Source organism: Lithobates pipiens, unplaced genomic scaffold (genome assembly GCF_037356315.1).
Source record: "Lithobates pipiens isolate NorthernLeopardFrog02 unplaced genomic scaffold, aLitPip1_a1.2 Scaffold_18, whole genome shotgun sequence".
Classification (NCBI taxonomy): Eukaryota; Metazoa; Chordata; class Amphibia; order Anura; family Ranidae; genus Lithobates; species Lithobates pipiens.
The window spans coordinates 497,812,349-497,835,445 of NW_027507758.1; the positions used below are offsets into that span (position 1 = coordinate 497,812,349).

Sequence of the window (23,097 nt, forward strand, 5' to 3'; positions counted from 1 at the left end):
CTGTTTCCTGTACAGCATGGGAGTGAGAGAGACAGACAGAGGAGAGGAACTGCCAGAGTTAAGTTAAAATGAATAAACTGTGTACAGACAGCAAGAATAAGGTCCAGCTGGATTACACTAGCAGACAGGGTGGTATCTGGAGTCCTTTATCATACATGACATTTTTTTAGCTATGTACTACTCCTGGCATGTAGTCAAGGCCTGAATTAAGTACCTTGTTTGGGAGGAAATACTCACACACACAGTATATAGGGTACTGATGTCTTTTACGTTGTATATAAATTGTGCTCAGTTTCTTGGCAGAAACAGATGAAATATAAAATTACTGTTCAGCACTGTTATCAGCTATCGAGAGAATATACAGTCTCAATATTTGCAGGGTATGTTACCGGAGGATGCCTTCTGTTACTAACATTAGTGCCCCTTTTTTTTTCATAGCGCAAAATGCATTAACAGTCATTATTTCCACAGCGTTTGTGATGTTTTTAGGAAATTATGACTAAAGGACTCCAGAAAGTGTGGGGAATTATTGATCCACGTTTTGTATTTAGTGTCCCTTCTTGGCATAAGCAGGGGATGTTTCTGCAGTCTGTATCAACTCCATGCCTCTGCACTGCTTATGGGAGTGTTCAAAGTGAAAAAGAAACCTTACCTAAGCTATCCCTCCTCATCTGGAACCTGACCCTGTGCCAAGCACTGTCCCTCATAAGTGGGTTCCTCTCCCTACCATTCACTCTCCAGAAGTGCACCAAAATGATATAGGGTTCCTTTGTTTAAAAGGTTCCTTCGCCCAAGATGGCTGCCAAAGTCTCTCAAGAGTTCAGTGTCCAATCAGACCACCTTCCTTTCTCAAGACACTGTATAGAAACCTCTCAAGTTCCTTATGAGACACCCCTTGCAAAAATGGCACTTGGCTACCTACAGCTGGGAAGGCTAACTGTACCTTTCTGCTGGCAGCCCTGAAACCCTGGGCTAAAGCATATTTTGGTATTACAGAAATTCAAGGCTGTCAAACATAAAATACATAGAATGGCAGTAGCATAGATACATAGTAGGTAAGGTTGAACAAAGGCAATAGTCCATCCAGTTCAACCTGTGTAGGTGTACATGTGTCAGTGTCTATAATTATTTCCCCTATCCCTGTACATTGTGTTCTTTAAGATCGAAGTCCAAGAGTCTGTTAAAAATATCCATACTCCCTGCTGCCACCACCAATTGTGGAAGAGATTTCCACATCCTTATAGCCCTGACAATAAAAATACCCTGCACAGTTTAAGGTTAACTGCTTCTCTTCCAATCTCAGTGTTTGGCCTTGTGTCCTCTTAGCCCCTGTACACACGGTCGGAGATTTCCACAACCAAATCCGTCGGATTTTGCCCGTCGGATTTTGTCTGTCGGATCTTGTCCGAAACTGTTGCATACACACGGTCGGACAAAGTTGGCGAAAAATCAGATCTTTCAGAACGTGATGACGTAATTTCGTTACGATGGGACTACATTCAGGCTAGTAGCCAATAGCTTTGATGTAGGAATTTGATCTGAGCATGCGTGGCACTTGGTCCGATCAGAATTCTCTACACATGATCGGAGTATGTCCGATCGGCCCAGTTGGTCGGGAAATATTTCCAACATGTTGGAAAATTGGGTCCGACGGATATTCAGACGGAATCAGTCCGATGCATACCACACACAGTCGGATTATCCGACGACACGGTCCGATAGGACACATTCCGACGGATTCTCCGACCGTGTGTACAAGGGCTTACACTACCTAAGACTGAATAGTTGTTTCCTACGCTGGAATCACTTGAGGTATTTGCAAATCTTTATTATATCACCTCTCAAGCATCGCTTCTCCAGCAAATATAAATTTAATGCTTGTAGTTGTTCCTTGTAATTGAGGTCCTCCAGTTTCCTTATTAATTTTGTTGCCCTTCTTTGGTCTCTTTCCAGCTCCAGCACATCTCTTCTTAGGACTGGTGACCATAACTGAATGGAATACTCCAAATGCGGCCTAACCAGAGTTTTATAAAGTGGCAGGATTATAGTTTTTTTCTCTTGAGTATATGCCAATATTCTGCCGGCTTTGGTAGCTGCAGCTTGACACTGCATGCTATTGCTCAGTCTGTCTTCTACTAGGATCCCCAGATCTTTCTCCATCCTTGATTCCCCAGAGGTTCTCCCTCTAGTGAGTAGTTTGCATTTATGTTTTTTGCCCCCAAGTGCATTACTTTACATTTCTCCATTTCTACATTCTCCAATGTAGTTTCCAATGTAGTTGCCCACCGCATTATTTTGTTCAGGTCTTTCTGGAAAATTTCTATATCCTGATGTGGAGTCATTGCCCTGCCTATTTTTGTGTCTTCCGCAAAAACTGAGATTGAGCTATTTATCCCATCCTCTATATCATTTATGAATGAATTAAACAGAATTGACAGAGTCTCGGGGTACCCCACTTACTACTCCTGACCAGTCTGAGTACACGTTATTTATCACCACCACCCTTTGGACACGGCCTTGTAACCAGTATTCTATCCAAGAACAAACCTTATGGTCCATGCCTGCAGACCTCAGTTTGTAGATTAAGCATTTATGGGTAACTCTATTGCAGGGGTTTCAAACTGGCGGCACTCCAGCTGCTGCGAAACTACAAATGCCATCATGCCTCTGCCTGTGGGAGTCATGCTGGTAACTGTCAGCCTTGCAATGCCTCATGGGACTTGTAGTTTTGCAACAGCTGGAGGGCCGCCAGTTTGTGACCCCTGCTCTATTGAATGCTTTTTCAAAATCCAGGTACACCACATCCACAGGCCTCCTCCTATCTAGATGGCAGCTGACTTCCTTGTAGAATGTTAACAGATTGGTCTGGCAGGAATGAGCGTTCGTAAATCCATGCCGATTACTACTAAATTATACTTTTTTAATCAGTGCATTTTTGGATTTAGCCCCTTATCATCCCCTCCAATAATTTACCTACTATTGATGTTAGGCTGAGTGGCATGTAGTTTCCAGTAATTTGTCTATGCCCTTTTTTGAAAATTGGTACCACATTGGAGATAAGCCAATCAGTTGGTACAATTCCTGTCAGTATGCGGTCCCATTTAAAACCAATAAACCAATTAGCACAACTAGTAATATGCGCGACTCTAAAAAAGGGAAACAACCAAAATAAAAATGACAATAACAGTGGCTCCAAAGCTCCATTGAGTTGCCAGCTGACACTTGTAAAGTGATTTCACAGCACTAAGTGTATAACATAAGTAACAGTATTTAGTGCAGCACAACTCTACTTATAATTATAATCTACTTATTCCACTGTGCAAATGTATCACACAATACATAAATACAAATATGAATGTTCCACTAAATAAACATGCATATATTCTAAATAAAGTCCAATAGATGATCCAGTCACCACTGTGCCAATGTGAGCTCAGTAATGCAATGTTCTCCGTGTCTCCCCCACCATGAAAACTGTCCGCTCACCTCAAGGTTATGATCCCTACATTACCAGAAAGGTCACAACACACTTGTTTCCCTTCAGGGATAGTGCATCCAAGCAGCACTTGGTGAATTACCACTCTTGCCCATATAAGGGGACAAATATACTCAGAAGAGCCAAATATTCATAAAGGAGCAAAGAGAAAGCACACAGGATCTAATATTCTCTGTTTAAATGTTTAATATACTGTATATATTAACTAGGGAATTCCACATACAAACAAGGCACTGAAACCAGTGCTAGATCAAGAACACATGCCAAAACTCAAGATGGTCGTGGGGTTAAATTCATGCCCTAAGCTCTCTGCCCAACTCCCCAAATCCCCCCCCCCCCCCAATGGGGGTATTTTTCTCAACTAGGACATTCTTCTTTTTTTCTGCTTTAGGGAACAGAATTTGCCTTGCCTAGTCTTTTTATATGAAATTGCTTCTTGACTACCTATTGCACGGCATTTATTTAAAGCTGCTATCAGTTGTGTAGTAAAAACAAGAATCACAAGGGACTCACAAAGTCAATGTGTAAACTAATGGCAGAGAGCATACTACAAACAAGCATGACATTTCAGTACCCCTAAAAAATATTGGTAATAAATATGATTTCAACAGCTCAACATGCAGATTAAATACATATATGAAAGATTCCAAATTATTTGTATTTTTGTCCATGCATTCATGAGTTATTCTCAGCCCTGTCACACAGCATAAGCCAGCCTGTTGGCACCACTTTTTCTCCTGCAGCAACACAGCTAAGTCACATCCTGCACCTCAGTCTATAACTGGACAGTGAAGAAGCAGCAACAGGATGTTGAGATCATCTCCCTGCTCTCTTCTCCTGCCATCAAGTTGCTTGTCAAGACATTTGAAAGCAGGGCACTTGACTGGCCCCTACTACGGTCACATGATCTGCTAGTCTGAGTGCTTCTGTACAGGGATTACAGAGTCTGAGATAAAGTCAAATTCAGGTATTTACAGTACACTATGTAGTTCCATGTAAAACACATTTAGTGAGATTTATTACATATATAATTGTATTGAGTGGTGTGTTTTTTTTTGTATTTCCTTAAACTGTTTTTAATCAGAATGTAGTTAATTTTTTACGAGCAATATACTCACGTTCATTGATATCTCTCTTCTTTTTACTGCTCCGTGCGTCACCTGAATAGATATAAAAAAATAATTGTCTCACCAGTCATCAGTTAAACAGCATGATGTTCAAAGGTTAAATGCATGCTAGAAAATCGATATTAACATATTTTTATAGAAAAAAAATATAGCAAATAAAAAAATAATAATCTGGCATATACAATTGCTATACAAGCTATGTATTCATTTATTGTTATGGTAATCTGGAGGCGTTTTATACACAGCTGGTATACAGAATGCTTCCAAAAATTTAATTTCTTCCTTGTGTGATTGGTTTACTGATTTTTCCAGAAGTCTGCATTAAGATAATTCAGATTTTAGGCATCCCCTTTAAAAGAATTGTAAGTTTTGGTGTGATACTGCCCAAGGGTTAATCACTTCTAAAAGGGATGAAGACACTGCATCTTTCCTCATTAGAACACAGAAAGAGCATCAGCTGATTAATAGTGAAACAGGCGCTTACATTCTACATGAATATGAAATCAGTGTGATTAAAACAAAGCTTTTTCCTCAAAGCAACAAAAGGTCTGCTATGAAGTTTGCTAAAATTCCTGTAATGTATATCGATCACCCAGAGGAGTTTGTTTTTTCTAAACAAAAGTTACTCTTTAACCTAATGCAGCCTAATACAAGTATTCAATTTTTCCTATTCCAAGTTCACTGATTCTACACTGTTGTTTTCATTTTTAGTTAGTGAACATTTCTATTCTTCAGCGGATCAGTAACATAAAAATAAGCTGTATTCATATCAGTTCAAGGAGAGATATATTATATATATATATATATATATATATATATATATATATATATATATCTATATCTATATCTATATCTATATCTATATATATATATATATATTGTAGACATGTCACTGGAGAAGTGATCGAGGGGGTGTACATCTCACCTAGGTTGCTACACAGTGTGAGATGGTAAATCCAGGATGGATCAGTTTCTCAGCAGCGATATGCTGCTGAGTTGTTATTTAATTTTGCCGGGCCTGGGTTTATATGGAATGGCAGGTAGGTTTGGTAGAGGGACCTGTCATTCCACATCCCCCGATCCAGTTCTGGGTTTGGGATCAGGTGAGCTTTGATCCTAATTAGCCTGGGAAGCTAAAGGCACTGCAGGGTCTGCAGGTGGTTGCTCTCAGCCAGGGAATGAACAATCTGTGTGTTGAAGGAAGCTGCAAGCACAGCCACTGCTGGAGCTAAAACTCACCCTGCGATATCCAGGCGAAAGACGCTGTGTTTGTAAGTGTCAGATAGGTGAGCAGAACCTGTTAGTAAGCGCCCAGCCGGGCTAGGACTTTTATTTTTGTTGTACTTAGAAAGCACGGTGTTGCTGTTTATTTTGTTTGCTGGACTGTTTGTACCACGAATAAACGCCAAGATCTGCTTTATAAATTCCAAGTCTGCTGTGAACTGTGTCCAAACACACCCTACCCCGGGAAGATCCCTTACAATTGGTGGAGGTAGCGGGCAACGCGGTTGCTAGGGGCAACGGTGTGGACAGACTTGGCTACAGCTGCTGATGTCCTGGGTGAAAGCTGCAACTACACTCCAAGAACAGTCCAGCAACATGGAGGAGATGCTGAAGCAGTTTATGCAAGTGAGTTTGCAACAACAGCAGGCTCAGACAGAGGCCAATAGACGACATGAACAGTCCATGGCTGCACAACAGCAGGTTCAGACAGAGGTCAATAGATGACATGAACAGTCCATGGCTGCACAACAACAACTTATCGAGCACCTGATAGCAAATCGAGAGGCGCCTGTGGTGATGGGAGCCGCTCCAGAGATTTTTTTTGGGAGAAGGACTGTGCAGAAAGCGCTGCAAAAGATGACTGCTGAGGACGATGTTGAAGCCTATCTAACAGTATTTGAGCGCGTGGCTGAGCGAGAGAAGTTACCAGCCGCTGAGTGGGCAGAGGTAATTGCGCCCTATTTAACAGGTGAACCTCAAAAGGCCTACTATGACCTCAGTGAGCAAGAGGTTAAGGACTATACTCGGCTAAAAGAGGAGATACTTGCCCGACTAGGAGTTACTACTGCAGTCCGTGCCCGGAGGGTACGCAACTGGAGCTACAGTCTGGACAAATCAGCGAGGTCCCAGATGTATGACCTAATCCATTTGGCAAGAAAGTGGTTGGAGCCAGACACTTCTACTCCTGCACAAATCCTAGAGAAGGTCGTGATGGATCGCTACCTCCGAGCACTTCCTACTGACCTGCAACGCTGGGTGGGACAAGGTGATCCTAAGAATGCCAACGAACTTGTCAACCTTGTGGAGAGGTTCCAGGCGACTGAGGACTACCTCCGTGATGTTCCTGCAGAATCTTCACCTCCCCGGAGCGCCAGATCTGTGCCGTCAGCTGGTAAGAGACTTCCATCTATTGGGGGAGTGTGGAGGGGTGCTGATGGGGGGAAAAGGGCTCAAGTGGTGTCTCAGGGACAAAAGACTGGTGATGGTCCCGGGTGGCTAAGGGGCTCTGAAAAGGACTCCTTGCCAAAGAGACCAGGCCCTATCCAGTGTTGGAGATGCCATGAGGCGGGACACGTGTCGGCCCATTGCCCTCTTACCTCTGAACCCATGGAATGTGACGTTAGCCGGCGTCAGTCGCTATTTGCGGAACCATCTTGTGCTGCAGTTCCTGGACTAGAGACTGAACCGCAAATCTGCGACATCACAATCAATGACTTTCCTGTTAAAGCGTTAATGGACTCAGGAAGCCTCGTAACCTTGGTGCATGCTAGCCTGGTGACTGGGGACTTAGAGTCTAAAAAGCATATGAGCGTTGTGTGTATACATGGTGATACAAAAGTGTACCCTATAGTGCTGGCTAAAGTCGGGACTGAACAAGGCACAGTACAATATGAAGTGGGTGTGGTTAAAAACCTCATGCATAATGTAATATTGGGGCGCGATTTTCCTTTATTCTGGGCTCTCTGGGAAAAAAGAAAAATCCCCAAAAGGAGTGAGGATACCTCTAAGGGGGTTGCCTTATCCACTGTGAATGATAAAAGTGTACAGGATGAAAATGATTGTTTTTCTTTGCAGGTCCTGGCTGGGGAGGAGGAGGCTCCTCCCACTGAGCAAAATATACTAGACTTAGAGGTGTCTAGCGATAATTTTGGGGCTGCACAATTACAGGACCCCACTCTCAAAAATGCGAGAGAGCAGGTTGCTGTTATGAACGGGGTACCTCAGGAACCAGATGCTGAAAAAAGATTTCCACATTTTTCGGTGACTAATGATCTTTTCTATAGAGTCAATAAGGTTAAGGATGAGATTGTGGAACAGCTTCTGGTACCTAAGCCGTACCGGCGTCAGGTGCTTGACATGGCACATAACCATGTTCTTGGGGGACACTTGGGGACTGACAAAACGCGAGAGAGGGTTCTCCAGAGGTTTTTTTGGCCGGCCATATATGATGACATTAAAAAATACTGTGAGTCGTGCCCCACATGTCAGGTTAGTGCCCCAGTGTCACATTTTCGCAGTCCTTTGGTTTCGCTCCCTATTATAGAGGTGCCTTTTGAGCGTATTGCCATGGATTTAGTGGGTCCCATTGTAAAGTCAGCTAGAGGACACCAGTATATTTTGGTAGTCCTGGATTATGCGACCCGCTATCCTGAGGCTGTACCCTTAAGAAACACTGCATCTAAAACAATTGCACGTGAGTTGTTTTATATGTTCTCTAGGACTGGGATCCCCAAAGAAATCCTAACTGACCAAGGTACGCCATTTATGTCGAAAGTAATGAAGGAATTATGCAGACTATTTAAAATCTCACACATCCGTACCTCTGTATACCACCCCCAGACGGACGGATTGGTGGAGAGATTTAATAAAACTTTGAAACATATGTTGAAGAAAGTGGTGGCAAAAGATGGGCGTGACTGGGATCATTTATTACCCTACCTCATGTTTGCTATTAGGGAGGTGCCCCAAGCGTCCACAGGGTTCTCACCATTCGAGTTGGTCTATGGTCATCACCCTAGGGGTCTACTAGACATTGCAAAAGAGACATGGGAGAATGAGTCCACCCCATACAAGAGTGTTATTGAGCATGTAGCACAAATGCAGGACCGTATAGCCACTGTAATGCCCCTGGTAAGGGAACACCTCCAGAGGGCTCAAGAGGCCCAAAGTAGAATTTACAACCGGTCCGCAAGAATCAGGACATTCAACCCAGGCGATAGGGTCCTTATACTAGTCCCCACTGTTGAGAGTAAATTCTTGGCGAAGTGGCAAGGTCCCTATGAAATTGTTGAAAAGGTCAGTGAGGTGAACTACAAGGTGCACCAACCAGGTAGAAGGAAGCCTTTCCAAGTTTATCACATAAACTTGATCAAGCCCTGGAAAGACAGGGAATCCTTGGTGGCGACAAATACTGTTAATAATTTGTCACCACCAATCCCTCCAGTCAAGGTAGGTGATACTCTATCAGTGTCACAGAAACAGGAGGCTCAGGAATTTTTACAGAAAAACAAAAACAAGTTCTCTGACCTCCCAGGGCGTACACACCTCATCCATCATCACATTGAAACTGAGCCTAGAAGCAGAGTAAACCTTAAGCCCTATAGGATACCCGAGGCACGTAGGGAAGCCGTATCTGCCGAGGTAAAACGTATGCTTGCTCTGGGGGTAATTGAGGTGTCACAGAGTGAATGGTCCAGCCCAATTGTGCTAATCCCAAAGCCCAATGGAACTTGGAGGTTCTGTAACGATTTCAGAAAGTTGAATGAGATCTCCAAGTTCGATGCGTATCCTATGCCCAGGGTAGATGAGTTGATTGAGAAGTTGGGTAACGCCAGGTACATAACCACCCTCGATCTCACAAAGGGCTACTGGCAGATTCCACTTTCTGGTGAGGCTAAAGAGAAAACTGCATTCTCCACCCCTGATGGGCTATTCCAGTATGTAGTGATGCCATTCGGGTTACATGGAGCGCCTGCAACTTTCCAGAGGTTGATGGACTTGATTCTGCGACCACATCGTGATTACTCAGCTGCCTACCTCGATGATGTGGTCATTTTTAGCCCTGATTGGGAAAGTCACCTCTGTAAGGTACAGGCCGTGTTGGATGCCATAAGTGATGCGGGGTTGACCATAAATGCCGAGAAGTGTGCTCTAGCCCTAGAAGAGGCCAAATATCTAGGCTACATTATTGGGAGAGGGTTGATTAAGCCACAGCTAAATAAAATTGAGGCAATACAGAATTGGCCTAGACCCCTGACAAAGAAACAGGTTAGAGCTTTCCTGGGTATTACGGGGTATTACCGTAGATTTGTGCCGAACTTTGCCTCAGTTGCTGCTCCACTAACTGACTTGACAAAGGGCGGAAAGACAGCAATGGTCACGTGGACCCCAGAGGCCGAGAAGGCTTTCCAAAGCCTTAAGTCGGCCTTGTGCCAACCACCTGTCTTAGTTACCCCCGATTTCAGGCGAGAATTTCTGGTCCAGACAGATGCCTCTAACACGGGCTTAGGTGCAGTACTCTCACAAGTAGTGAATGGTGAGGAGCATCCAGTGACGTACTTGAGTAGAAAACTAACCCCGGCCGAGAAAAATTATTCCATTGTGGAGCGAGAATGTTTGGCAGTAAAGTGGGCCCTAGAATCGTTAAAGTATTACTTGCTAGGCAGGAAATTCAAGTTGGTGACAGACCATGCCCCCCTAACATGGATGAAGTTAAACAAGGAGAGAAATGCAAGAGTGACTAGATGGTTTCTCTCCCTACAAAACTTTAATTTCACTGTGGAACACAGGCCAGGGAAATTACAGGCAAATGCTGACGCATTGTCAAGGGTAAGTTGTCTGTGGGGACAAAAGGCTCAGCCCTCCGGTCTGAAAAAGAGGGGGGGATATGTAGACATGTCACTGGAGAAGTGATCGAGGGGGTGTACATCTCACCTAGGTTGCTACACAGTGTGAGATGGTAAATCCAGGATGGATCAGTTTCTCAGCAGCGATATGCTGCTGAGTTGTTATTTAATTTTGCCGGGCCTGGGTTTATATGGAATGGCAGGTAGGTTTGGTAGAGGGACCTGTCATTCCACATCCCCCGATCCAGTTCTGGGTTTGGGATCAGGTGAGCTTTGATCCTAATTAGCCTGGGAAGCTAAAGGCACTGCAGGGTCTGCAGGTGGTTGCTCTCAGCCAGGGAATGAACAATCTGTGTGTTGAAGGAAGCTGCAAGCACAGCCACTGCTGGAGCTAAAACTCACCCTGCGATATCCAGGCGAAAGACGCTGTGTTTGTAAGTGTCAGATAGGTGAGCAGAACCTGTTAGTAAGCGCCCAGCCGGGCTAGGACTTTTATTTTTGTTGTACTTAGAAAGCACGGTGTTGCTGTTTATTTTGTTTGCTGGACTGTTTGTACCACGAATAAACGCCAAGATCTGCTTTATAAATTCCAAGTCTGCTGTGAACTGTGTCCAAACACACCCTACCCCGGGAAGATCCCTTACAATATATATTTTAATATCTTGGAATACCTACATGTTGCATTCTGATAATTTTATGCTGGACAATAATATAAGAGTTACCATTTGAATGAATACAAATATTATGGGTATTTCACCTAGGAGGTGTAATGGGCCTAATCTGCCTCCAGTACCTTCTAGGTGTTTGGGCTTAAAATGCTGATAATTATTGATACAGGTAAATATGTCCTTATTCTGGCTGTATTGTTATATCAGGAGTTATGAAATACGCTGAAGTTTTGATTCTCTAGGAAGAGGTAGACAGAAATGTGTATTCGCTAACTACTACAGCTAAAATATTTATGAAAGGTAATTAGTTTAAGGCTTGGTTCGCATATGAGCCACATGCGGCTCACAGCAGGGGTCCAATGCGTGCTTGGTTTACCGTTTCAGGTCCGATTTCAGCCCGAATTTTGGGCTGAATTTGGACCCGAAATGAACCAAACGAAGCACAGAATTTTTCTGCAAAATGCACTGGACCCGCTGTGGAGATATGTGAACCGGCTCCATAGAGAGCCGGTCAAAATCTCCTGCTATTGCAAATTGGACACGGGAATCCCGCATCCAATTCACAATGATGTGAACCCAGCCTTATACTATTATCTGGGATGGATATCTCCTTTAGATTAGCAATTACCTGTACTCTAAGGTTTTATGATGGCTATTAGCGTGAGACTGGGATGTGTATCATGCTAGGTCCTGTTAATGGGGTTTACAATGGCTAATCCAAATTCACTGAGTGGGAAATACTAACTTTTGTAGATATTTATTGTAAATATACACGGAAATGATAAGCAACCCCTGACATACTGCAGTGTTCTATTGCAAACCTCCTATTAAGACATTCAATTAGATATTTACAGATTTAGCTAATAACAGGTTTGGGCTAAGTAGGTTTATGGCCCTTCTGGAAGTGTTGTGCATTTCTGAATCATGGTCAGAGAAAGGGGGGGGGGGGGGTGGACACTGTGTGCTATGGGGTTAAGCTGCTCTTGTATCTCCTATTCTAAAAAATATTTCATTCCTAGCGTATGATGTTCAAACAACACGGTTTCTCTGTATTGTAAGGATTAAGGTATGTCTAAACAAAATGGTTGACAATATGTCTTACTAAATACTTGTATTTCTCTATCCTTCTCAGTAAAATAAGGACTCGTCATCTTTAGTCACGTACGCATAAGAGGCCGCATCAGCCCTAAAAAGCAGTCTACGCCCAGAAGATTGTCTTATCAGCTGATAACACCCGGAGAATTGTTTTTTCTTTGCAAAATGTTGTTTTTTTACATTGCTGATGTTTGCTCTTTTCTGTCTATAAAAGAGAAGTAATAAAGAGCTCAGAGTCAGAGAGAGTCAGAGTTAAACACGGACTTCTGAGCAGAAATACTGAATACCTCCGTGTCTCTTTGCTTAGATAAGAACTCTAACTAACAATTGGGAAACGGTAACATAACCTGACAAATAGGTGACTTGTTGAGGTCATACCTAACATTTCTGGCGCCGCGAACAAGGGACCTGCAGAAAGAAACTACAAGAGGCGAACGAACATAAGGACGGAACAAAAAGGCCGGGCACATCAAGAACCACAGACAAATCCTGCGCAGGTAAGAAAAGCTTTATTTTCTTATAAACTCTGTGCTTCTTAGATTTGTGCCCACCTGATCTGTCTGAATTGTTCTTCAGGTAAACACCAACCTCTGTAGTAAGCGGGTCTTGAACTTAATATTTTGGCTTATGTTACCGTTGTTTCTTGTCTGTCTACTTGTCATCTGTCTGTTGTGACTGAGATAAGCCCTGTTTGTATGGTGTGAATTGAAACATATATCATCCCAATGGGTAACGGAATGCGCCCTTAACTCGTAAGAGTACTTTGGGGGTCCGACACTTAAGTTTGATATACGCTTTTTGATTCATGAGCCTAAAAACGGGTTGAAAGTATAAGTCCTGACTGCCTCAATAAAGCAGGAATAAGAAACGAATGCTGAGAGATTCCATGGTAATGGGAAGGGAATAAAGGTCTCCACAAAGTCCCGGAGACCTAGTCATATGTGTTTGGCCACCAAAAGGGAATGCTTGTATATGTTGTAGCCGTCAGTCTGGTCATAATATTTGTCAGTTGGCTAGCATATAAAGTAATTCGATTTCAGAAATCTCATCTAGGAGAGGTTTTTAGTATTTTGGCACCCTAGGAGGAGAAGGCAACGAGACACTTAGTAAGTGATCCAAACGCCACCTAGGCAGGACTGTCAAAATGGGCCAGACACATGGTAAACCCCAGGAGGAATCTCAGAAATGTTATGCTGTTAAAGACATAATTACAATATTGTATGGGAAGGATAAGGCACAGGGCACGAATAGGGTTCTCAAGAAATTTGGAATGGATGGAGAAAATGGATTAAGTGTAGAAGGTTGGGAAGAAATAAAGAAAGACAGACAGGGAGAGATATTGAAAAACGGATGGGTATCACAAATACAATGTTTAATTAAGGTTTCCAACAGGGCTGAAGAGGAGGGATGGGAGTATTGTCAGGAAAAGGGTGGATGGGATATGAAGGTCCGACACAAAAGTCTTCCTTCTGCTCCCGGCGATAGGGTAAATACGGGAGATACTCCACCTCCTTATAACACCACCACACCAGGTAATGAAAGACCAAAACTTTATCCTTCCTTAAGAGGAAGAGGATGGGTATGCCGAGTATGCGGTACCCAGAATACAGACTGGGCACAGGAATGTGTGCATTGCGGCGCTCAAAGACCAGAGCCCGTAGCTCCAGTCCATAGTCGGACTAGGGTAATACAAGTAAATAATCCAAATGCGGGTCAAGCAGGACAGCCACCTACAGTGACCCGACAAGTCGTTCTGAGGACATGGACACCTTGGTCGGCTGACACTCTTATGGCATTAATACAGAATGCTCCTGATCCCGTAGCAAAACCTGCCGCATTCTGTAGATTCGTGACACAATTACTAGACACACATGACATAAAATGACACTAACGATGTTTAATCAATTTATGAATGAAATTGCTCGACATAGACCACAAGGGGATCCAGCGGCAGATCCACCAGGAATACACCCCCGTCATATAGACTCTAGACCCCTGTTTATTGCTCAGTTACGAGAATTTTGCCAAGGGAAACAGCAGGAAAGGGGTTCGACAGCGCCCATAAAACAGGCCCCAGGTCAGACTGTTACAGAATTTTACCTCAACATGGAAAGCATGATGGCTGACGAAGGTCTAGATTTAGCCTTACCCGTCACCATTAGGGCTTTCAATCGACAGTTTATGGAAGGACTAGTACCCCAAATAGGTGACAAACTGAAGGCATGTACTCCCGAATGGACAGCCATACAGGACAGAGGAACATTGTTGCAGAAAGCACAAGGCATAGAGGCTGATTTAGCAGAAACTAAACCCAGAAGGACACCGGGAGTTAACACTGTTGCCCGGGTCAATGAAGGAGGGAATTCCTCCCGTAAACCTCTTACCTGTTATTACTGCAACAAGGTGGGACATATAAAAAGAGACTGTAGGAAAAGGATAAAAGACGAACAGGAAGGAAACACGGACAGAGACACGAGGGACTACAGACAGAGGCGTACCAATGATAGGGACGATCCAACCGCATGACTTGCCCCAGTCCTAGCTGAATCAGAGAACAAAATGCTCCACATGTTGATGAAGGTGGAAGGTAAACATATTCCTTGTTTGGTTGACACAGGAGCGTCACGCAGTCTGTTGTCTGATTCAGTAGTCCCTCCACACATGACGTCCCGTGACACCATACCCATAAGTGGTTATGACGGTCTTTTGACTGATGCCCCACTGACTAAACCTTAAAAAGTAAAAATAGGGGGAATGGCTACCGCCTGACACTTGTGTATTGTTGCAATATGTAGATGACCTATTGTTATGTTGTCCGGATAACGATACTTGTTTAAAAGCCACTCTATCATTGTTACAATTCCTGGCTGAAAAAGGGTGCAAGGTGAATAGAACTAAGTTACAGGTATGTCAGAAAAAGGTTGTCTTTTTGGGCCACTGTATATCCCAGGGTACTCGACACCTCACTGAAGACCGAGTCCAGGCCATAAGACAAATGAATGTCCCACGCAACTTTAAGCAACTTCGTATGTTTCTGGGAATGGTGTCATATTGTAGACAATGGATACCACATGCCAGTTCTCTGATGCAGCCATTATATGATTGCTTGAAAATAGTACCCTATGTACTCACAGAAGCAGGTCATGAATCTTTTAGCACCTTAAAAAGGTTACTAATTTCGGCACCTGCGATCGGGATCCCTGATTATACCAAAACATTTCATTTGTACATTGCTGAAATCACGGGACACGCAACAGGGGTGTTGACACAACAACACATCAAACAAAGGCCGGTAGCATACTTCTCGGCGGCTCTCGATCCTGTCTCTAGAGGATCACCGTCCTGTGTACGAGCAGTTGCAGCAGTGTCAATTATCATTGACAAATCCTCAGAAATTGTCTTAGACAATCCTGTAGTGGTACATACCACACATGACATATACGCCATCTTGTCACAGGTCCAGCCAAAACACATATCAATGGCAAGGCAGCTGCGTCTACAATGCACCTTGCTCCTACCCCCCAATGTTACCTTTCAGCGATGCACTTCTTTTAACTTAGCACAGCTTTTACCATTACAGACAGATTTGACAGGGGGGAGTAATGATGATAATGGTGTAGACACAGCACAAGATACTCAGGATTCTGACACACTTTCATTTCATGACATAACATCTGATGAACACGATTGTTTTCAACTTATGGAACAAGAAACCACGGGGTTCCCACATGTCACAGACATACCCATTGCAAATGCAGAACACACACTGTACATAGATGGTAGTAGATTTGCCGATGAGAAAGGTAAATATCACACAGGTTATGCTGTGGTAACGGACACACAGGTAATTGAGGCAAAGTCACTACCAGCACACATGTCGGCACAAGAAGCGGAACTAACCGCTCTAGAGAAAGCCCTAGAACACTTGGAGGGACAAGAAGGGAACATTTACACTGATTCCGCATACGCCTACGGTGTGGCACATGATTATGGCCACATATGGAAAGCTAGAGGTTACCTTACAGCAGCAGGCACACCTGTTAAACATGGTGAAGGAATCAAAAGAGTCCTGAACAATCTTCAAAAGGTTAAAAGAGTAGCCATCATGAAGATAGCGGCACACACGGGCGCAAAAACAACTGAGGCAAAAGGAAACACATTTGCAGATTTAACTGCAAAGAAGGCAGCTCTAGGGGAAGTAAGCCCTGAGACCTTAGCCACGGTACAGGTGAGTATGCCCGAAACCACATGGCAGCAGCTAATCGAACTACAGGAACAAGCAGGGGCTATTGAGAAGGACCGTTGGGTTAAGGAGGGAGCTGCACCAGGCCTTGACAATGTATGGAGAGAAGGAGACAAAATATGTCTACCCGCTTCTCTATACCCCGCAATGGCAGCGGCTGTCCACTTACCCACTCATGTCAGCTCCAATTCTATGTATAGGATTGTAAGCCAAGGATGGCTAGCCCCTGGATTCAGTAGTACTTCAAGGAACTACTGTGCTGCATGCCAAATCTGTCTGATTAATAACCCAGGACAGAGAGTGAAAACCCCACGTAAACATCAGGTCCGGGCCCAATATCCCTTTCAGAGACTGCAGATTGACTACATACAAATGCCTAAGAGCGGCCCCTTTGAATTTGTTCTCGTGTGCATCTGCCTATTTTCAGGCTTGCCCGAAAGTTATCCTGTGAAATCAGCTACGGCAAAAGCCACCGCCAAGAAACTGATTACTGAGCTGATACCTAGGTTTGGTCTCCCAGAAACAATAGAATCAGATAGGGGGACACATTTCACGGGAGAAATAATGCAAAATGTGATGGCAATGTTAGGGGTTCAACAAAGTTTTCATACTCCTTACCACCCACAGAGTTCAGGATCAGTAGAAAGAGTAAATGGTACAATCAAGCTGAAAATACAAAAGGCCATGCAGGAGTTGAACAAACCATGGCCTGAGTGCCTACCCTTAGCTTTGTTCTCTATTAGGTACACCCCAACAGGAAAAACCGGGTTATCCCCATATGAAATACTGTTTGGAAGTGCACCTAGATTAGGTTTATATTTTCCTTAAAGTATGCAATTACAATGTGATAGGTTAACTACGTATGTAATACAGTTGCAACAGCGTCTGACTAAAATCCACAAGAGTGTGTATTCTTCTCTTCCAGACCCTAATTCTGTCACAGGTACTCACGATCTACAACCAGGAGACTATGTGTATGTAAAGAAACATACCAGAAAGACACTGGAACCAAGGTTTGAAGGTCCTTTCCAGGTGCTATTGATTACAGCAACCTCAGTGAAATTGGAAGGGAAACCTACCTGGATCCACGCTTCTCACTGTAAAAAGGAGCCAGTTGGCAAATGACAACATGTATCTTTTTATTCTTTTTGTTTCAGTAATCCTGGCTAATAGTTTGGTTACCTCACAGAATAAAATACACAAGGATGAAGGATTTTCTAAAAAAATGTTATTACTGAAGTTTAAATATGCTTATGCCCAGAAGTCAGGATATGAGAAATGTTGGATTTGTAGCAAATTACACCCCAGCACAGCAAGTATACCACTGATGGCAGTTCCTATAAACTATACTGATCTTGCTAACAGTAGCATTAACATAATTAGAACAAATACCAGCGAGACAGTAATGTTTAAGTCAAATGGTCTCGCCTTTTCCCCTGATTGGTGTTTCAACCTAGGGAAAACAACGGGAGGAAATGGAGAATGCCAAGACAGTAAATTTAACTTGTCCATTTTCATACCAAAAGCTACTCCTGGGAAAAACACGGTCTTCTACCCTAGTATAACCCACACACACCAATCGTTAGCTGAGTTCCTCGGTAATATTTCAGACAACAACACCAGGTGGTTAGTGAGTAACCTATCTCTTTATGGATACACCTCCCTTTATAGAAATAATATCGGTAGTAGATCAGTAGCACTGGGAAATAGTATATATATCTGTTGTGAGGATAAATGTTATACTTGGATACCTAGAAGAGCTCAGGGATGGTGCTACCTCGCAAGTTTAGTACCAGTAATGCGAGTAGTAGGTGATGAACGAGGTGATCACCTATTAGAAGCTAGCATGCACCCTAGATATCCCCTCAGGTATCGTAGTAAAAGAGAAATATTCCTGAAGAAGGACATGGCATGGGCTTGGTTCCCGTCCTGGACAGGATGGGGTATAGACTTAATGAAAAGACTAAATAACTATACAGGAATTATTAATGATGTTTTGGAGAAAAACTCTGATGATATTACTAAGTTAAATCTGGAGACCAGAGCCATGAGACAACAATTAGAATTACATGAATTAGCAATTGAAAGTATGAGTGCAGCACTGACAGGACTCTGTGAAACTACTGAGGACTATGAGTGCTGTACTTGGATACATAACACCAGCATTGAGGTACCTGACTATTATGACATCATTGCACAACACCGTACGGAAGTAAAGAATTTACAAGAGAAGGCCCGAAATATTGGTCGCGACTGGGATCCGTTTGGTGGAACTTTTAGTTTCTCAGGGTTATTCTCTTGGGTTAAGAAGGCAGCAATGACGATTATAGTGGTGCTCTTATTCGTATTTTTCTTTTATGCATGCTTTAAACTGCTCATGTGCTTTTGCAAGAAAGCCAAGGTAAATGATGCGGAAAAGATGGAACTTTTGTGAAGATAGGTGGATTTAGTTTCTTGACATCACCCATCTGTCAGAAAAGCCACTCTTCCTGAATTTTAGATGTTGGTACTGTCCAGGGGGATGGGTGTATACCCCTCTGACAACTCGCGGTCAGGGAGAGTACTCTGGATATAGGCCGACTAGAACTTGTTCAGGTGGACCCAGGGCAAGAGGGAGGGGTGATGTCAAAGGGGGAAATGTAAGGATTAAGGTATGTCTAAACAAAATGGTTGACAATATGTCTTACTAAATACTTGTATTTCTCTATCCTTCTCAGTAAAATAAGGACTCGTCATCTTTAGTCACGTACGCATAAGAGGCCGCATCAGCCCTAAAAAGCAGTCTACGCCCAGAAGATTGTCTTATCAGCTGATAACACCCGGAGAATTGTTTTTTCTTTGCAAAATGTTGTTTTTTTACATTGCTGATGTTTGCTCTTTTCTGTCTATAAAAGAGAAGTAATAAAGAGCTCAGAGTCAGAGAGAGTCAGAGTTAAACACGGACTTCTGAGCAGAAATACTGAATACCTCCGTGTCTCTTTGCTTAGATAAGAACTCTAACTAACAATTGGGAAACGGTAACATAACCTGACAAATAGGTGACTTGTTGAGGTCACACCTAACAGTATCTTCTCACAGATTTTGGGGTGTCTAGTTCGCATTATCATCACAGGGTCGATTTACTAAAGGCAAATAAGCTGTTCGCTTTGCCAGGTAAAGTTCCCTTAGTTTAGCAAATGTGGAAAAAAAAAAAAAAAAAAGTACTTTGCAAAGAATACCCAATCATATGAAAGAAAAATAAAAAAGAATGTTTTTACTTGCACCTGATTGGATGCTGGAAGTCAGCATATCTTCATCTCATTCACTAATTTAAGAAAATTGCAAATATTCTTTAAAGTATACAGCATATTTGTCATCAGTAAATGAACCCCAATATCGGCTGTTGCATGCTGAGAATCATATAGATGACAAATGGTATTCTTAAATAAAATATGCATACCTTTGTTATGAAATGATAACCTGATGCTTGTATCTTGTGGAACATTCCCTGCATTTTCCGTATAACCTATTATATAAGCAATCATAGCAGTGTTATACTGTTATCCTAAAATATATCATCATACTAATAGACTGCATTTATAAAAAAAAGCAAAAACAAAAGTATCTGCATTGCCAAAAGAAGCTAGCAAATTTCAAGTGTATTTTTTCTTGTACGAGTTGGAAATAACCTGATTTAGAGCAGTGATCCCAAGACTGATGGACCACATCAAGCCAAAGCTCAGAACCAGTCAGCTACCTTTTACTTATGTCTAGTTCAACCTAGTCCAGCCTGGTTGACAACTATGGCTCCCCCAATAGATACAGTGGAGGAGTGACTGGCATCACAAGGCAAGAAGGATGGTATTCACAAGATTACAAAGTGATAATAAATGGGAAAAAAATAAAATGTATGCAAGCATCCCATCTAAGAGCTGAGGGTACCATCGTGCGATAGAAGAGTGGTGCTGATAAAAATTATGTGTCATAAGACAGCTGTGCCTGTGAAAGGAAAGCCCTGTATAGTGATATTCCTGGGCTTGATGTTCCCACATAGTTTTAATCAGGAGTTCTATTCATGAGCCGAACAATGCCTGGCTATTGATCCTGAAAGTTCCGATGTAGCCTGAGTAATGAAGGGACAGGTCTTAGTTTAATGGTGCGGTGACAGTACTTGAAATGATGCATCAAGTGATGTGAAGAAGCAAAAACCTACCTCTCAGGTAGCAAGAGTTTTTGGAATATCCTCAAATAATTGTATATGTTTGCATAAGGCTGTGTGTGTGTTTACACATATTGGTAAAATGTACATGCATTGCAAGGGACACAGCAACCTTCCAATGTACCACAACACATACATGAGTAAACATGCATTGTGGTACACTCCATTGGCTAAAAAGTGGATCAGCTAAGTGTATGTTAAAGTGTAAATTTAGGCTTTTTTTTTTTTTTATATTTAGTATATCTCTGTGTAGCGGATGACATTTTGGACAAAGTGTCATTCATGTGTAAATTTAGTTTTTGCCTCAGAACAGTAGTGGGGTTCTGAGGGTTAATTATGTAGGTTAAATTTGACATCAGTTTGGCTGGGCTGTGTTAGAAGTTCTGCTTAGTCATGTAAACAATGAGGTGCACATGACAAGCCAGAACCAGGCCTGGTTGGACGTTTTGGGCATCAGCCTTCTCGGAACCAATCAGTGGGTGTGCCGGGCCCCGCAGAGGAGTCTGGGAAGGGGTAATTAAGATGTTGAGGTCACATGTTCGGTAGGAGTTCATGAGGCCCGTGTGGTCTGTTCTTGTTTCCAGGACTGGGGTAGCCCCTCAGGGGGTCCCGGTCACAACAACCAATAGACCCGCCTGGTCTGGGGTAGAGATCAGTCTGTTCCCGAGTCTCGGAATCGGCTGGTCCGAGGCGCAGTAACTGAGGGAGGATTCAAGGTGTCCGGGTGTGCTCTCGGCTTGGAGGGGCAGCGCAGCTCATGTAAGTGACCGGAGGAGGACTCTTCGGAGGAGAGCCGACAAGCTGGCATCCTGAGAAGGGCCTGGTTACTGAGTTGGGAAGTACATTGACGAATCCACGCTTTTTCCAGTACTATCAAGGAGACAGAGAACGTTCCAGGTACTGAGTAGGAATGGCCGAACTGTTCGCCCGGCGGTCGGTTTGCGGCAAATTTTGCATGTTCGCGATTCGCCAAACCGGTGGACTATTGCTGCTGTTCGCCCGACGGGCATATGCGTTTACAGTGTGAAAGTACTTTGACCCATGATGACACATCCATCATGGGGTACAGGACAGCCAATTGAGACATTTCAGCACATGAACAATTGGACATACCCCTTACCTTATAAATAGACCTGATCTGGCGGCCATTTTACATTCTGTCTTATATCAGTGTAGGGACAGGACGCTGTGTGCAGCAGGAAGAGACTGTAGTGACACAAATCACTAGCTATTTAGGTCCACAAAAGTACTTTTAAGGACTGGTATCGGTCTAGTACAGTATATAGGGTTCAGTGCACTGCTGTGCTGGTGATTGCAGCTGTCTTGTCAGTGTAGGGACAGGACGCTGTGTGGAGCAGGGACAGTCAGTTTAATCATTAGCTAGCTATTACTACTGGGTCCACAAAGGTCCTTTTAAAGGACTGGTATAGGTGTACAGTATATAGGGTGCTGGTGCACTGCTGCTGACTGCTGCCCTATTCTGCAGCAGTCTTTTATCAGTGTAGGGACTGTCTGCAAATCACTAGCTACTAGGTCCACAAAGGTCCTTTTAAGGACTGGTATAGGTGTACAATATATAGTGTGCTGGTGCACTGCTGCTGACTGCTGCCCTATTCTGCAGCGGTCTTTTATCAATGTAGGGACTGAGGGACAGTCTGCAAATCACTAGCTACTAGGTCCATAAAGATCCTTTTAAGGAATGGTATAGGTGTACAATATATAGGGTCCTGGTGCACTGCTGCTGACCGCTGCCCTATTCTGCAGCAGTCTTATCAGTGTAGGGACTGTCTGCAAATCACTAGCTACTAGGTCCACAAAGGTCCTTTTAAGGTGTACTATTTGGTGTGCAGTATATAGGTGTGTAATACACGTATAAAATACTTACACGTATAGAAAGCATAGTATAGTGCATTTCCACTGTGCAGCATTGTGACTGCTGAGTGGTTCTGCAGCAATACTACAAAGAGTGACAAACGCAATAAAAAAAAAGTATTATAACTGGTGTGATAGACCAGTGGCCCCCAAAAACGACAGATTGAAGCAGGGTGTTATATACCTTCTTCCACATACATACTGCACTTCTCTAGAGACTTTTATCAGAGGGTCATTTAAAAAAATGACAGGCAGAGAAAGAGGCAGGCCCTTCCGCAGGGGTGGTAAGGGTAGGGCAGGAGCAACAGGCTTGAGCCAAAGTGGCAAATTGCAGAAGGTGCGTGCGATTACGTCAAAGGACGCACCAGACTTGGTTGAGTGGCTCAGTCAGCCTTACTCTTCTGCACCCTCCTCATCCTCTCGATCTGCACCCTCTTCTTCACTCTCTGCTGTGTGCACCCCCAAAGACACTACCACCAACACCACCACCATATACCTTCCGCTTGAGTCACAGGAATTATTTTCCGATCCATATCAAGACATTTCCGA

General features: G+C 43.3%; 1 protein-coding gene across 5 annotated transcripts in view; it reads right to left on the reverse strand.

The window, feature by feature from the left end:
• KY (kyphoscoliosis peptidase) overlaps nucleotides 1–23,097 on the reverse strand; it is a 105,157-nt gene that overhangs the window by 70,243 nt on the left and 11,817 nt on the right. For 4 of the 5 annotated variants that reach the window (XM_077488643.1, XM_077488642.1, XM_077488645.1 and 1 more), the window contains exons 3-4: nucleotides 19,918–19,983; nucleotides 4,615–4,656 (exon numbers count right to left, since the gene is read on the reverse strand). In XM_077488643.1, the coding sequence (XP_077344769.1) occupies nucleotides 4,615–4,656; nucleotides 19,918–19,983 (108 nt within the window). The remainder of the gene's footprint in view (nucleotides 1–4,614; nucleotides 4,657–19,917; nucleotides 19,984–23,097) is intronic. The other variant, XM_077488646.1, reaches the window with a different exon arrangement.